The 16,181-nt window shown below is 51.0% G+C and overlaps 1 protein-coding gene across 1 annotated transcript; it reads right to left on the reverse strand.

Moving 5' to 3' along the window:
• Positions 1–154: 154 nt before the first annotated feature.
• RHOG (ras homolog family member G) lies at positions 155–13,358 on the reverse strand. Its single transcript, XM_049890010.1, has 2 exons — positions 13,255–13,358; positions 155–1,377 (listed from the first exon to the last, which is right to left on the reverse strand). The coding sequence occupies exon 2, from the start codon at positions 1,307–1,309 to the stop codon at positions 734–736; it is 576 nt and encodes a 191-aa protein (XP_049745967.1). The 5' UTR covers positions 1,310–1,377; positions 13,255–13,358; the 3' UTR covers positions 155–733.
• Positions 13,359–16,181: the final 2,823 nt, after the last annotated feature.

Below are 16,181 nucleotides of genomic sequence, written 5' to 3' on the forward strand. Positions count from 1 at the left end.
TTAGGGAAATTGGGGGGTGGGGGGACCACAATGAAGCCTATTGTCTCCTGTTCCCTCTTGCAGGAAACAAAAGGCTCCCAGTCTCTGGGGAGCCCTAGCCCATGCCCAGCCCTGCCCAACCCCCACTGCCTAGCACACAGGGAGGAGCCAGGGCCACTGGAGACAGGAGGTTTTATTGATGCTGATGGTAGGAAAGGCCCCCAGGAGCACAGGGGCTAAGTCAGTCAGCAGATGCATAAGGCCAAGGCACATCAGGGCAGGTTAGGGCACATTCATCTTCTCAGGATTCTGTGGCTCCTTCCTTAGGGAAGGGAGAGAGCATCTGGGGCAAGGCAATTCCAAGAGCAGCGAAGGCAGATGTTAGGGATGGCTGAGAGCCCCTAACCTGAGGCACCACAATAGGCAGCAACACCTGTGTGGAGAAGCTGGATGAACTGGTCAGTAGGGGAAAATGGGGAGAGGACACTGGGCTGGCCTCTTGGGAAGAGATTCAACCTTGGCCCAGGTGAGCTCATGAGAATACCTGGTGTTCCCAAGTGCAGTGGGGCAGGGCCCAAAGCCCCTTTCCCTGTAGGCCTCCTTAAAGGGAAAAGGCACTCAGAGAGAATGGGAATCAGGGAGCCCCCTGGCAAGGGGTGCCAGAATTAGTCCTCAAGGCACAGCTGGGGGCAGATAAGGCGCCAAGGCACAGCTGGTAGGGGGGCAGGGGCAGCCTCCAAGCTGAGCGCCAGGGTCACAAGAGGATGCAGGACCGCCCACGCTTGATCGGCGCAGGGTTGAGCACAGCCCGGACTGCCTCGGCAAACACCTCCTTGACGCCGTCCTGCTGCAGGGCAGAACACTCGAGGTAGCGCACAGCGTGGATCTGCTTGGCCAGCGCCTGGCCTTGCTGTGGGGTGATGGGTGCCTGGCCCTGCTCCTTGAGGCGCCGTAAGGTGTCAGGTTGGGCTCTCAGGTCCTTCTTGGTGCCCACCAAGAGAATGGGCACGTCAGGGCAGTGGTGGCACACCTCTGGATGCCACTTGTGCCGCACGTTCTCGTAGGAGGGCGGACTGGCAATGGAGAAACAGATGACGAAGACATTGGTCTGAGGATAGGAGAGTGTGCGGAGGCGGTCATACTCCTCCTGGCCCGCCGTGTCCCACAGGTTCAGGTTCACTGTGCGCCCATCAACTGCGCTCTGGGCGCTGTAATTGTCGAACACCGTGGGGATGTACTCCTTGGGGAAGGCGTTAGTTGTGTAGCATATGAGCAGGCATGTCTTGCCCACAGCTCCATCGCCCACTACCACACACTTGATGCTCTGCATCCTGCGTGCAGTTGCTGCAGTGGAGGCAATGCCTCCTCCCTTTTCTGGGCCCCTCTGGATGCGGTTACCTGGAGACAGATGAGAGGGGCACTCTTGGTTAGGAAGTCCTCTACCCACTGGGAACAAAGGATGGGGGCACACAGAGGGAAACCAGCTCCTCCTCCTGTAACTTGACACCAATCCACAATCCCATCACGACAGACCACAGAGAGACAGATACACAATGAGAGAGGCCCTGAGTTCGAACAAAGGTATTCAGGTGTGAGAACCCTGAAGGCCGGCAACATAGTATAGTGTGAAGCATATAAGCTCTGGTGCCAAACTGACCAAGGTCAAAACCTGGCTCTGTTACTTCCTATCTGTGTGACCCTGGACAAATTACTTAACCTCCTCATGCCTCAGTTTTCTTGTCTGTAAAATCGGGATAAAATAAGACCTATCTCACTGGGTTGTTTTGAGGATTAAGTTAATGCATGTAAAGCATTTAGCACAGTGCCTGGCCGTGATAAGCACTCAGTAAGTACTAAATTATTTTCTCTGGGCACTAGTAAAAGCAGGACAGATACAGGAGGAGGCTGCTCAAGTGCAGAGGTCTACCAGATCCTCTACCAGATATGGACCCCTCTCACCCAGTAGCCTAGAGGGAGGTTCTGGCACAGGGCAGCTGTCCCAGGTCACTCTGAGATGCAGCCATGGGTGGAACCTCTACCAACTCAGGGCCGCGCTACCCAAAAAACCAATATGTTCAACTTCTCCAGACCTGACATCTTGGCTACTGAATGCAAACCAAAAGGACAACGAGCAGTACACCAAGGAGTACAATTCTCTAGACAGCTGCTCCATCCCAATCCAGGGCGCCCTAGGGATGCGGCAAAGCAGGGGAGAGCTCACCCCATCATTCTTGTAAGCATGGAAAATCCTATCTGGCTACACACACCCAGGATGGCAACTCGGTGCAGACAAATACTGGAGAATGAGTATAGCTGGGACTTGGACTGGAATCTGGGTATATGATGATGAATGAGGCAGGGGTGCCCAGACATCTGCATCTTCTCCCAAGGCCCTTGGTAGGGTGGGACAGATCCTCCTAACCCAGCCAGGAGGGATGAACAGAAGAACAAGACAAAAACTTGATTTTCCCCTTAATCATTTATCCCTTTTCCTGAGACCACAGTGGGTGTTCCTGAAGAATTTCAGAGGCTTCTAGTCTCTTGGGTAGAGAGCACAGTGCCATTAAAGCACTATCACTAAGAACGCAGATGTTGGAGTCAGACCGGCCAAGGATTCTAACCACAGCTCCACCAACTAGTCATGACTGATCTTGGGTAACATTATCTAAGTTCCCTGAGTCTCAATTTTTTCATCTGTAAAAATGGGAATAATCTTGCATTAGGATTGCTGAGAGTATGAAATGAGCTAATGTGTTTAGCATGAGGCCATGGCACATAGGAAGTGACCAATAAACAGGCTACTGTAATTATTAGTGGGGTGAGTATGAGGGAGGAAGTCCTGGTACCAGCCACCACCCTGATCTCCTCTGCAGCTCACAGGGCCTTGGGGCAAGGAACTGCTCTTCTGAGTTCTGGGACAGGACAGAGCTTCCGGAAACCCTGTGATTATTTATACTGCTGTGGCAAGGATCCTCCTCTCATCAGCTACTTCCTCTAGGCCATGGGGGACTTTTGTGGGCTAGTGTGACTTCTTTCCCTGCCTCTCTCCCACATCCAGGTTCCTCCTCCCTGGGAGGCGGGAACCCTGTTTTAGATGCACCCAAATCCCCAAGTATCCCTGGCTCCACCCAACCTTCACCACAGGCCTATCTGCCCCCACCCCCGCCAAAGCAAGGCTGTACCCTGTTCTAAGAACTCCTTAGCCCCACAGCCTCACCTTTTAACTATTGGTTCAAAAGCCTTGAGAACCAAAGATGGAGGGGAAATTTCCTCACTGGGAAGTGGTGAAGTAACTTTGGTGGTCTGGGGGCTGCACAGGACCAGGGCTTAGTCCTAGCTCCTTCCCTGGCCACAGCTTCCCTAGGGGCCAGCTGGAAGGGAAATGGTTTCACTCTATGAGGTTGTCTTTCTGGTTCCCATTAAACAAATTCCCATCTTTATTTGCATGAATACATGTGTGTGTTCAACCCCCAGACAGACAGAGACTCTTGGGGAATGGGTAGGGGAAGGAAGTAAGTGCCCTCTAGGGCAGTGGTGAGGGAGTTCCTGGGCGGTGCAAATGGTGAAGCACTTGATTATGAGCCAAAATGTTGGCAGTTCAAACCCACCCTGAAACACCTCAGAAGACAGGCTTGGTTCCAGAAGGTCACAGCCTTGAAAAACCTATGGAGCAGTTCCACTCTGGACACACAGGGTCACCATGAGTCGGTGATTCGAAGGCAACTAACAACAACAAAAGAGCAGTGGAGAGAACCTGAGACTGGAAGGCAACACTTGAGTTCTGGCTCTAGCTCTGCCGCTGACTCCCTGCAACCAAGCGTAAGACACTTCCCCTGTAGGGAAATGAAATGGAGAGGAAAAAAGTCTTGACAAGGGTACCAGGTGGACGAAATGACACAAAAAGAGCCCTGGGAAAAGGGGAGGGGGCTGGTGCTGTTACTTGTGTCCAGTGGATTAATGGAGGCCCTAGCATTTCAGAGCAGAACTACTGGGCCTGTAAATCTTTAGTTTCACACAGAGCAGGAAGAGAGGCAAAGCAGTATGATTGGGAACTCTCCTTCACAAGTCCAGTACTGGGCTGGCCCAGGCAGGAAGACAAGGAGGGAACTCTGGACAGCAGTCACAAGGCCCAAGAAACTGAAGTACAGCTGGCTCCACGCTGCTCTCTAGGGAAGCAGTTATCAACCAGCAATCAGTAAATCAGCCCACAAAGGAGCAAGGGAGGGAGAGGGTAGCTTCCGGGCTGGCAGGGAGCAGGGACTGACACAGGAAAAGGATCATGAGTGAGGTAGCGTCCAGAAACAATCAAGGCAGAGGCAGTGTGGTGTAGGAACAAGAGCACTGAATACCTGAATCTGACCTCCTGGGTTCACCTGCTGAAGCTGTGACTTGATAAAAAGCCATCACCCAGTATAACCCTTTACAGTTCACGTGGTACTATGTCATGAGATCCTTCTAACAACTTATTGGTACTAATACTATTTCACAGATGTGGAAACAAACTTAGAGAAGTTAAACAACCTGAAGTCACACGGCTGGTTAGTGAGGGAGCCAGAACACAAACCCCAGCTTTTTGATGCAAAGTTGTGTTTTCCACAATGCATCATACGAACAAGTCACTTCCCCTCCTGGAGCCTCGGTTTCTTCATCTGTGAGATAGGAGTCATAATACTTGCCCTCCCAGCCTCACAGAGCAGCAGCAAGGGTCCCATGAAATCAAGAAAATCAATGTGCTTTGTAAAGTGTGAAGTGCTACGCACACATGAGGTGACAGTAGCAAGAGGCAGGAAGCACTGAATACAAGTATGTAGGTGTCTTTGCAGTGGCATCAGCCCCAATTTACCCTATTCAGGGTCCAGTTTAGACTCTTATCCTCTCTCCCAACACAAATGTTTTATCTGAAATTCCATGGCCTAAACCAGGTCCTGTAAGTTCCTATTGCCCATTTAAGAGGGCATATGCTAAAAAGGCAGGGTTGTTGTGAGTTGGGGCTGACTCATGGCAACTAACAACAACCTGTGGTGCCACATGAGAAGGGGCATTAGTGTTGCAGGAGGCCGAACAAGGAGTGGCCTGTTTGGGGATGGGGGCTCAACTGTAACTTACTTACTAGGTGGCCTTTTTTGGAGAACCTTTCTTTAGTAAAGAAATTAATGTGTGTATTATTAGCCAGGAAACCATGGTGGTGTAGTGGTTAAGTGCTATAGCTACTAACCAAAAGGTTGGCAGTTCGAATCCACCAGGTGCTCCTTGGAAACTCTATGGGGCAGTTCTACTCTGTGCTATAGGGTCACTATGAGTCGGAATCGACTCGATGGCAACGGGTTTGTTTTGTTTTTGGTGTTATTAGCCAAATTATAATGACTTGTTCAGGTTTTTTATTACTGGCTTATTTCAGATCATGCCTGATCCCTCATCTTGGCATTAAAAGTACATGGTAGGGGTTTTGGAGTCAGACCTGGATTTAAATCCTCACTTTGCCACTTGTCAGCTGTGTGAACCTAAGCTTGTGATTTATCTCTTTATTTCCTTATCTTTTCAAATGTAATACTACCGACCTCACAGGGCTGTTACCAGGATTAAGTGTGCTAACATACAATTTATGTGCACAATGTAGGTGCTTTGCAAATGTGAGTTCCCTGCTCCAGAGGGGTCTTCAATATTTCCTCTCAACAAGTCAGGACCATTCTTGGCTCTAGAACTTTAGCTCTTCCCTCTGCTGCCATTCTCTTTCCTCTCTCAAATCTCCCTGACCCCTCAAGGCCTAGCTTAAGTCTCATAGTCCCATGGAGCTACTGAATTCTTCCTTTGAACTTCCATTGTACAGCCATCCCTTTTAACCCTGCTTTGGCTCTGTGTGATTCTCCTCCAATAGACACACACAAGTTTCCCAGCCTGTGGATGCCCCCCAGTACTGGAGCCTGGGCTTCTCTAGTCTCCCCGTTGAAAAGCTGAATACAGAGCTGGGCACACAGGAGTGTGCAGCCTGTGCCTTCTGATCTGCTTGCTCCAGCCCCCATTACTGAGATCTTGACAGACCCCTCCAAAATCTAGGATTGGACAAACACTCCCATTGCAGTGCTGAATTTTACTGGACAGCAACAGCAGCCCGAGGCTATAACTGACTGGGATAGGCAAAAATCTCCCTCTTCCCAGTACCAGCTTCACCTGGGCCCAGCAGGAAGCATAGTCCATGGGAGCACAGGTCATGGGGGAGGATAACCCTGTCTGAGTGTGGTCCCTGGTGCCCAGCCTGTACTCAGTGGGTCCTGGCCTTGGGGTGTGGCCCAGGCAGGCCCAGAACGGGGTTGGGAAGGAAGCAGTTGATGGCCTGATTGCCAGATCTCTGTGGTCTTTTACAGCAGGGGAAGTGTCCCAACTGGGAGTGGGGGAGGGGAGGAATGGGCCCTAGGAGATGGGGGAGTGTGGATGCAATAGAAACTCATTACAGCCTCCTAACGGGCTTCCCTGCCCTCGGCTCCCCTTCTCCAGTCTTCCTGAACCTCATTCTGATTATACTCCTTCTCTGGTCATTCCAAGCCTTGAGCTCCGGCCACATCATCCTGATCCTCTACAAGGCTGTTTTCTTCCCCAAAACACAAAGCGGCAGTACTCACTGTCCCCCAAGAAATCCAGCATTTTGCCCCCTCTCCCATCCCCCAGCTCAGGAGGCACCAATTGCCTCAAGAGACCTTCCTCTGTCCTCCAGAACCAAGTACTATTGCCACCTCCTCCATGAAAGTTTTCTCAAATCACCCAAGTCACAAGTGGCTTATCCCACCCAAGGTCTGATCCCTGTGGCACTCACAGGCATGCTCTCTCTTGTATCACATGGAGGCTGATCTATTATCTCTGTCATTTGACTGGGAAGGCCTAGAGAGCAAGGTCCTGGCTGATTTCTGTCTCCCTAGGCAGAGCACAGCACACAGTGGCTGTCCATAAATAAAATAATTGGATGAACTCAATCTGTCCTTCATGCTTTGCACATGAATTCCTCTTCCTGTAATGCTGCTTGCTCCCTTCAGATCCTCTGTCCTTCAAGAGACAAGTTCTGTTCCCCAGCTTTTCCTGGACAGCACAGGACCCCCTCTCCTGCCCTACCTCCCCGAGTACTATCTATACTGTTCACTGTACTGAACAAATTGCATGTCTCTTGGAGAGGAAAGTCTGTCCTCTTGCTTACTTCCAGAAGCCCAGCACAGGGCTCAGGAAAAGTTGTGAACCGACATACCCCTAAATCCCCATCAATCCACAGACTTTGATGCTATGAACAAGGAAGAGCCTCTACGCCCAGGAGACACAAGACAAGGGTAACCAACGCCCTCCTCCTCTAAGGAGCACAAGGTTAGAGTAACAAACACACACTATAGAGCCCTGTCCTCAAATGGAAGGGTGAGAGGGGAGGGACAGGTAGTGGTTAGCTACCACATGACCACGGCCTAGGGGGCGGTGAGGAGGATGGGTAGGAAAAGTGTTCCCGACAGGCTATTTGACAGGAATATTTGAAGGTCTTTGGTCAAGGGTGAGGCAAGGGGCAAGGTCAGTGTTGGGAATAGCATCTGAAGCCTGCCAGTTTTTTGTTTGTTTGTTTTGAAGGGAGGTGATGGGGAGAGAGGTGATATGAAGAGGCTCAGAGGGACTGCAGCTGGCTGCAGCTGGGCTAGAAGGAGGAAGCTGGGGAAGACATGAGGTCAGGCCCCAGGCCAAGTGCTGAGTCTCTGTCTTCCCTTTCTCTCCACCAACAGGGACAGAACCCAAGACAGCCTTGCTCCCAGCCTTAAAAAGAAAAAAAAAAAAATCTATGCTGGAGAACTCGCCACCACTTGCCATTCCCCACCTTTCAGTCCCTCAGAGGATCCAGCAAGGCAGCAGGAAGAGTAAGAAAAAGAGTTGACTCCACCCACTAGGGGCTGGAGAGGAGGGGCAAAGAAGAGGAGGCATCAAGACAGTTGCAGCTGGGAAGGCTGTGGGGGTTTTGGGGCCCTTTCACCAGCTCCCTCCCTTCCCATCCCAGTACCCTGAGTGTTCCACACAGGGTGAACCCCAGTGCCCGGATAACTTTGTCTGGGGGAGCCAAGAAGGCTACTCCTTTCACCTCAAGTGGCACAGAGAAAGGCTCCCACACTGGCTTCCTCCTCATCACCCAGCAGCAGATCAGCAGTCCTGGGGCCCCATGAAAGGCCTGTGAAATGGCACTTCCTTTGTCTCTGCTCATTTCTCATGAGGCTGTACACAAATATCACCCTCCCAATCTTGCCTTCCCACCTGAAAATACCCACAGAGAGACCTAGGGTTGCTCTGTCCCTTCAGCCCTGCCCAAGGCCTGAGGGGGTTTCCACAAGGGAAAAAAAACATCAGGGAGGAAACTCCAGCATCTATTTTCTGTTAGTGGGGCAGAGCTGGAGCAGGGGACAAGGTGCTCCCCTACTTTGCAACCCCCTGGCAAAATCCCCAACACTCTCTGCTCTCTTCTTGAAGCTCTCAACCTATAACAACCCCTGTGCTTTGGGGAAATGAACACAGTTTCTTGCCTCTGGACAAAAACTTAAAGGGAATACTCAGGACTGTCAGATCAAGGCTGGTGAGACAGGAGGGCCCAGAGTGGGGGGCGCTGCTGTGAGAGGCCTCCTGGGGAAGGGAGAGTTAAGAGTATCAGTATTCACTATATCCCTTGAAGTACTGATAATACAACTCCTTATTGCTGAAACCTAGCCCAGAGAGACTGACTTGACCAGGGTTAGAGAGTTGATAGCAAACCCAGGACAAGGACCTGGGTTTCCTAACCTCCAGCCTGATGTCACTTCCACAAAGGAGAGAAGGTGGAGATTGTTACTCCCACTTGGGAATGGGTTCACCATCTCTCTGACCTCATTTAGAATGACCTTACCATAGTTTATCCCTTTAAGAATAATGAAAATAGGCCAAAAGGATCAGGTTCACATCTGAGCCCTTTTTGCTTCTAAGTTCCCAGGCCCTCATACCCATCCCATCCTGGGGCTAGAACTAACATTACTGAACAGATAGCCACCCTGGCCCTGGTCCAGCTGAGGAGCTCCTCCTCAGGCTGCTAGCTCCTAGGGAAATGCCCTCCCCCGATATGAAATGAGGGCAAAAGAGGAAGCTGGACCCTGGACAGGAAAAGCAGTCTGGCCTGTGGAGATGGCCCAGGCTGTGTCTTTAGTTTCCCTCCCTGGACCTTCTCACGGACCCCTACAAGCTTCACCAGTAATGGGTCTATACTCTATATAGAGAATGAGGTCTTCAGTCTGAGCCACCCCCTCTTTTTTTTTTTAGAGACTGGATATTCCTCTACTATATACCCAAGCCAGACCAGTTGTATGTGCTGCAAGATATCCATGTATATAGTAGAGCACACAGGGGACAAAGTTATGAAAACTCCTTAGCCATAACCAAAACACCTTGAGAGACAGAGTCACTGGCCTTGAGGACTTAGGACCATAGTCTCGGGGGATATCTAGGTCAATAGGCATAACATAGTCCCTAAAACCAATGGTCTATATCCTACTTTGGTGAGTAGCAACTGAGATCTTAAAAGCTTGCAAGCAGCCATCTAAGATATAACTATTGGTTTCTTCCTGTCCGGAGCAAAGAGTGAGGAAAATCAAAGATTCAAGGAAACAATTAGTCTGAAGAGCTGAAGGATCAAATGAACCACAGCCTTCACTGGCCTGAAACCAGAAGAAATAGATGGTGCCTGTATACCACTACCAACCTCTCTGATCAGGATCACAACAGAAGGTCCTAGACAGAGTGGGAGAAAAATGTAGAACAAAATTCAAAATCATAAAAAGGCCAGACTTACTAGTCTGATAGAGACTGGGAGAAGCCCTGAGACTGGCTCTAAGACACCCTTCAAACCTGGAACAGAACCCACTCAATATACAGGCCTATAAAATGAATAATAACGCTTGTGAGGAACATGCTCCTCAGAACAATCAACCACACCAGACCAAAAGGGCAGCATTTGCCCAAACACAAAGTTCAGAAGGTAGGAAGGGGCAGGAAAGATGGGTAAATGCAAACGGGGAACTCAGGGTGGAAGCGGGTAAAGTGGGGATTGCAATTAATGTCACAAAACGTGTAAAAACTGTTGAATGGGAAACTAATTTCCTTTGTAAACTCTCACCCAAACTACAATAAAATGTTCAAAAAAAAAACTAGTCGCCATTCAGTTAATTCCAACTCATGGTGACCCCATGTGTGTCAAAGCGGAACTGTGCTCCATGGGGTTTTCTTTTTTAAATTCTATTTCATTGCTGTTGTTGAGAATATACACAGCAAAACATATACCAATTCAACAGCTTCTATTTAATGACACTGATTACATTCCTTGAGATGTGCAACCATTCTCACCCTCCTTTTTGGAGTTGTTCCTACCTCATTAAGCTGAATTCACTGTCAGGGTTCCCTCTGCTTCCCAGTACCCCAGCTACTACAACCTCTTATACCTTCTGGCTCATAAGCCCCTAAAAGTTTACACCAGCCGCTTCTGCCCTAACACTTTGCCAGAAGCAACCCCTGTTGTCCCAGATTCCCAATCAGGATCTGTAACAACTTCACATCAGCCATTTCTTTTCATGCCATGACCTTGACAGTATTTCTTTAGTCAAGACCTCAACAGCTATCTCCTAGGTTGTAGGCAACGCTCCCCCCGACTCCCCCATGATATTTTCCCAATTAGATTCTCCTCATCCCTGTTGTATTTTTCCAGTAATGATTTTCTTGCAATTAACAATCCTCTAGTACTGCCAGATCTTGACTGGGAGAACTCATCCATTCTATCTTCACCCTCAGAGTCCCATGAGTTGCTCAATTATGTAAAATGCTGAACTCGTGTGTGTCACAACTCTTGGGTAGTTTTTTTTTTTTAAACTGAATCCTGATGTCGAGAAAGTGTCTTTCATGCACATCCTTCCCAGGGCTGGAATTTTATGCAAGGCTAGCCCCTCCCTGGGATTTCCTCCTGGGGCCAAACTCCCTGCACCTCCCAGAAATGAGAGTAGGAGAGACAGGTAGGTGGAAGAGCAGGACTGGAAGAAGGAACAACTCATGGGAAAGGGACAACTGTGAGAAGGGAAGAGAATGGGATAAGGAATGGGGAGAGCCTTACATTTATCTGTGCCTGGGAACCCAAAAAAGTAGTGCCTGCTCCCCTCTACTTCTCTTTTTTCTAGCGGATAGGAGTAGAGCAGACTGGAGGAGCTTGAGAGAAGCAGGAACCCTTAGCATACATCCCAAAGGCCTGAGAAAGGAGCTCTAGAATGGAAACAAAAAGAGCTTATAGAGCCAGGCTAGGCTAAAATTAGACTTGGAAGAAATTCACAAAAGAGAGGGAGTAGGGTCCTAGGTGATAGAGGGAATATTAAGAATGGCTAAAGGCATCAAGAGCTGAACTCCAGAGGGCTTCCCGGTCACCAAGGCCCAGTCTGGATGGCCTCTGGAAGGTAGGAGGGAAGAGGGGCAGACACTTTTGCCTCATACCCATCTTCTTCTCCTGAACTGAAATGAAAACACCTAAGACTGAAGTTAAATCAGCTGCCTTTGCTCTCTTCCACTGCACCTAGGTGGCCTGATCCTATTCTTCCCACCAGGAGGTGCTGAAGCCAGGGACTCATCTCCTAAGGCCACTCACTGTCCCCCAGCCTTCAGGACTGGCTTCTTGGTTAAGCAGTCAAGGGTCTGGACGACTCTGATTTCCTGTGGCCTCTCTCACCAGTCTTATTCCTGTGTTACTGTACCCTGACTGCTATGGACTGCTTCCTCCTGCCTAACCACAACTCATCCACTGCAGGTTCCCTTCATTCTGCTGGCTTCCCCTGCTCTGGGGCCTCTCAAGGCTGAGAGCAGTTATTTGGCTGTCTCCAGTTAAAGATATGGACACAGAGACACTTGCACATGTGCGCACACACACACACACACACAGACATTTTCCAGCCCTTTAATCATCTCCATCACCGAGAGGTTGCAGCATGTCTCTGGGAGGTTCAAAAAGGCTCTCAAACTCACCAAGTCTTCTACAGTAGATCCTGACCCCAAAGCTGGAGAGAAGTGGGTGAAAGGGAAGGTGACAGAGAGAGGGTGACAAACTGAGAGATTATGAGAATGAGAGGAGATGGAAGGAACAAGATGGTGGGGAGCCAGAAGCCGGATAGCGAAAGGAGGGGGGGGATGCAGCAGGAGACTGAGATGGACAGCAGGTTAGAGTAGTTAAGGAGAGGTCAGGGCTGTGATCGGGGGAAAGAAGACAGAAGGAGAGGGGAGGAGAGGAGATAGTGATGGCCAGTTTGTGGGTGGAGACTAAAGGAGGGATGGAGGGAGACAGAATGAGAAAGTGGGTAGAATTCAGGGACTAAGAATGGCGGGGGCGGGGGGGGGAAGACTAGTAGATGGCTACCAATTGTTCCCAGAAGGCCAGAGACCCTGATGCCTCTCAGAAGCCCTATTTTCTCCATTTCCTGAAAACAGACCTGATCTCAGTTATGCCATCTTGTCCAACTCTCAGTATCTCTGAATGAGAGTCCTTTCACCTCCAGCCACAGGACAAGACCAGGCCTTTTCCTTCCTCAGTTTACCCACCACAGAGCAAGGCCAGACACTGGTCAGCTGGGCACTGCAGATGTCTGCTCACTGAATACCTGTTGCTTGGGTCCAGGGATGGGGAGGTTGGGCTTCAGAGAAACAGACACACAGAGAGAAGGACTGGGGTCGGCGGGGTTCCCTCCGGGTCCTTTTGGTTGCAGAGTGTGGGTATGGGGTGACCTCGTTCTCCCAGGGCGGGACCTCTTTCTGTGCAGTCTCCAGGGTTCGCAGGCCCCAGACACCTACCCCCTCTCAACCTCACAAATGTCACAATTGCCCGAGACTCTCTCCCCTCACACACTTGGTCACCGCCCTCCACCGACAACTTCTGTGGGCACCCCCACCTCTGAGTTCCACATCCTAGCTCTGAGCACTTCCACTTCAGAGGCTGTCCTCCCTGAGCCAGAGACACGCTGGCCTAAGGGGGTTCTCCCGGCTCCCGAGAGCCGGTACAGCTGCCGGGAATCCACTCTGACCGAGCCGCCGCTGGCTCGCAGTGGCCCGGTCTCCGCCCCGCCCGACCGGCCGCGCCCGCCCAACTTGGAGCGAACCAAGAACCTCCCGCCCGCGGCCTCCCGCAAGCAAACTTCCTGGGCCGGCGCCTGCGCCCCGTCCCGCGCTGGCCGGGCTCCCCTCCCCCGGTCCCCCAGTCCGCCGGCCCGGGCCCAGCCTTACCTGTTGCCCTCCCCACCGCGGGGGAGCTGGGGAGGCGGCGGCAGCGGCTCCGGGCTCAAGAAGGAAGTGAGAGCGGGAGGCCGGAGGAAGTGGGGGGGGCGGGCCAGCCGGCGGGGCGGGGCGCGGGGGCGGAGCGCGGGGCACGACCAGGAAGTCCGCGACCCGCCCTCACCGCCTCACCCTCTCCCAGCCTTGCCCCCCACCCACGGCCTCGCCCCCGCCCCGGTCCGAGGCTCCCCGCCTTCAGCCCACTGGCCGGAGTCTTTTAAGTCAAGCCTGCCAAGGTCAGGCCTTCTAGCCTCCTCCTTGGCTCCGGTCCCATCAGAGGCCTAAGCCTAGGCGCTAGGCATTTGTCCCCCACGCCTGTATCTCGTCCCTTCCACCCGTTGCGGGAAGATGCTGAGAAAAGGCGCCCCTAGGCCTGGTGACTTCTGCCAAACCCAGGGACCGGGCAATGGCCGCAGCTGGGGAATGGGCAGAATAGGTTACGCTGGGGCAGTCCCCACCTTTGCCCCGAGCCCCGGGGGATTGCGGGGTGGTGATGATTCAGTAGTGGGAAGGCCCCAGACCCTTTGTGGGGGGGGGTTGCGGAGACTGGGGGAAGGGGAGCTGGCGTCAGCACACGGGGAAAGACAAGATCAGCAGAGGCGCAGGCGGAGCCGCGGGCCCAAAAACAGGATGTCGTGTCGTCGTTCCGCACCCGGTGGCTCAGCCGGGCCCTGGGGAGGGGGCGGGGCGGGCAGAGGACGTGGGGCTCCCCGCGCTCCATCTTCCCGCCGGGGCGCGCAGCTGCTAGAGGCTGAAGGGCCGCACCCAGGCCGCGGGGTCGCGGCCGGAGGTCGGGGTCCGGGCCCGGGGGACTGGCGGACTCGTGGGCGCCCTCTGGTGTTTTTGCTCCGACGCCTTGCACGGAACTCTGACTTTGGAGCTGATATTCTTGGTTCAAATCAAACTTTCCAGCGCCAACCACGTGCAGAACCCCATGCTGGGTGCTCTAGAAACTCACAGGCGTTTAAGACCGTAGAGGCGCCCTGTCTTCAAGAGGTTTTCCACATAAAAAAGGGTGAGCTCCGGGAATAAATAGCTCGACCTTTCTGAGCCTCAGTTCTTTCTTTGGTAAAATAGAATACGGTCCCCTTCGCCCGTTAGTTGTAAAGATAAAATAATAGATGTAAAAGGCCTACTGTCAGTGCCTGGCTCAAAGTAAACACTCAATAAATGCTTCTTTATTTTTTCTTTTTATGTCATACTATGAGTTCTCAAAACACAGCGGGCTTGCCCACATCTTTGGATCTTTGCGCATTCTGTTCCCTCTGACTTCTTTTCTGTGTAGTCGGCCAGGGGAGATCGGCTTATTCTTTCACAATCTGGCTGTACTAAACTACTCCCTGCCTGGCTTCATCTTTCCTCCCTCCAGCACACACATACCCCAACCACCCCTGCCATGCGTTTGACTCTCCCAGTGCTGTCCAAAAGAAATAGAATGCAAGCCACATTTGTAATTCAAAATTTTCTAATGATGACAATGACAAAAAAAAAAAGCAGCTGCTGAGTTTGTGTACAACCAAACACCTCATGGGATTTGGTTCCTTGGTTTGGATATTTAGGGTCATAGTTTTATGGGACATCCCAGTTAATTGGCCTAATAATGTGTTTAGTGCCTCTGTTCTACTTCCTAGTAACTTGAGTAGTGCCTGGGATCTTAAAAGCTTGCAAGGGGCCATCCAAGGCGCAACAGTTAGTCTCTACTAACCTGGAGCAAAAGAGGAAGAAGGACAGTCAGGAATAGAAGGATATGGAATGTTAACTTTGGACATGTTACCAGGAGGGACCAGTCCCTGGAGAAGGACATAATGCTTGATAAAGTAGAGGGTCAACAAAAAAAGAGGAAGACCCTCAAAGAGATAGACTGACACAGTGGCTGCAACAATGGGCTCAAGCATAAGGACGATTGTGAGGATGGCGCAGGATGGGGCAGTGTTTCCTTCTGTTGTGGTTGGGGTCACTATAAGTTGGAACCGACTTGATGGCACCTAACAACATAACAGAATGTGTGGCTAATTACCTCCATGAACAACTGCCTCCTTTGTCATGAGACCAGAAGAGCTGGATGGTGCCCAGCTACCATTACGGAGCTATAGAAGAATCCTGATCAAAAGGGGGGAAATGTAGAACAGAATTTCAAATTTTCATGGACTCTAGACTTTCTGGAGCCAGGGAGGGTAAATGAACTCCTGAAACTATTGCCCTAAGATAATTTTTTTAAAATAATTTTTATTGTGCTTTAAGTGAAAGTTTACAAATCAAGTCAGTCTCTCACACAAAAACCCGTATACACCTTGCTACACACTCCCAATTACTCTCCCCCTATTGAGATAGCCCGCTCTCTCCCTCCACTCTCTTTTTGTGTCCATTGCGCCAGCTTCTAACTGCCTCTACCCTCTCATCTCCCCTCTAGGCAGGAGGTGCCAACATAGTCTCAAGTGTCCACCTGATCCAAGAAGCTCACTCCTCACCAGCATCCCTCTCCAACCCATTGTCCAGTCCAATCCATGTTTGAAGAGTTGGCTTCGGGAATGGTTCCTGTCCTGGGCCAACAGAAGGTCTGGGGGCCACGACCACTGGAGTCCTTCTAGTCACCCTGAGATAATTTTTAGACCTTAAACCAAAAGTATCCCTGAACTCATCTTAAAACCAAACAATAGTTTAGCTTAACTGGTAAAACAGGTCTGCCTTGAGCATTGTGGTCTTTGAAGAACATCTATATGGGATCACATTGACAAGAGTAACTCCAAAGATTAGCTAGGAACCTTTGGGGGGCAATGAGTTTATGTTAAAGAGAGAGGAACAAGTCAGAAAAGGAGGATGAGAATAGTTGCACAACTTGAAAAATGTTAATCAATGTCACTAAATTGTACATGTAGAAG

This window comes from Elephas maximus, chromosome 7, assembly GCF_024166365.1.
Source record: "Elephas maximus indicus isolate mEleMax1 chromosome 7, mEleMax1 primary haplotype, whole genome shotgun sequence".
NCBI classification, from domain to species: Eukaryota; Metazoa; Chordata; class Mammalia; order Proboscidea; family Elephantidae; genus Elephas; species Elephas maximus.

Coding starts and splice junctions, on each gene's coding strand:
- RHOG (XM_049890010.1), bottom strand. CDS start 1,309: ATGCAGAGCATCAAGTGTGTGGTAGTGGGCGATGGAGCTGTGGGCAAG.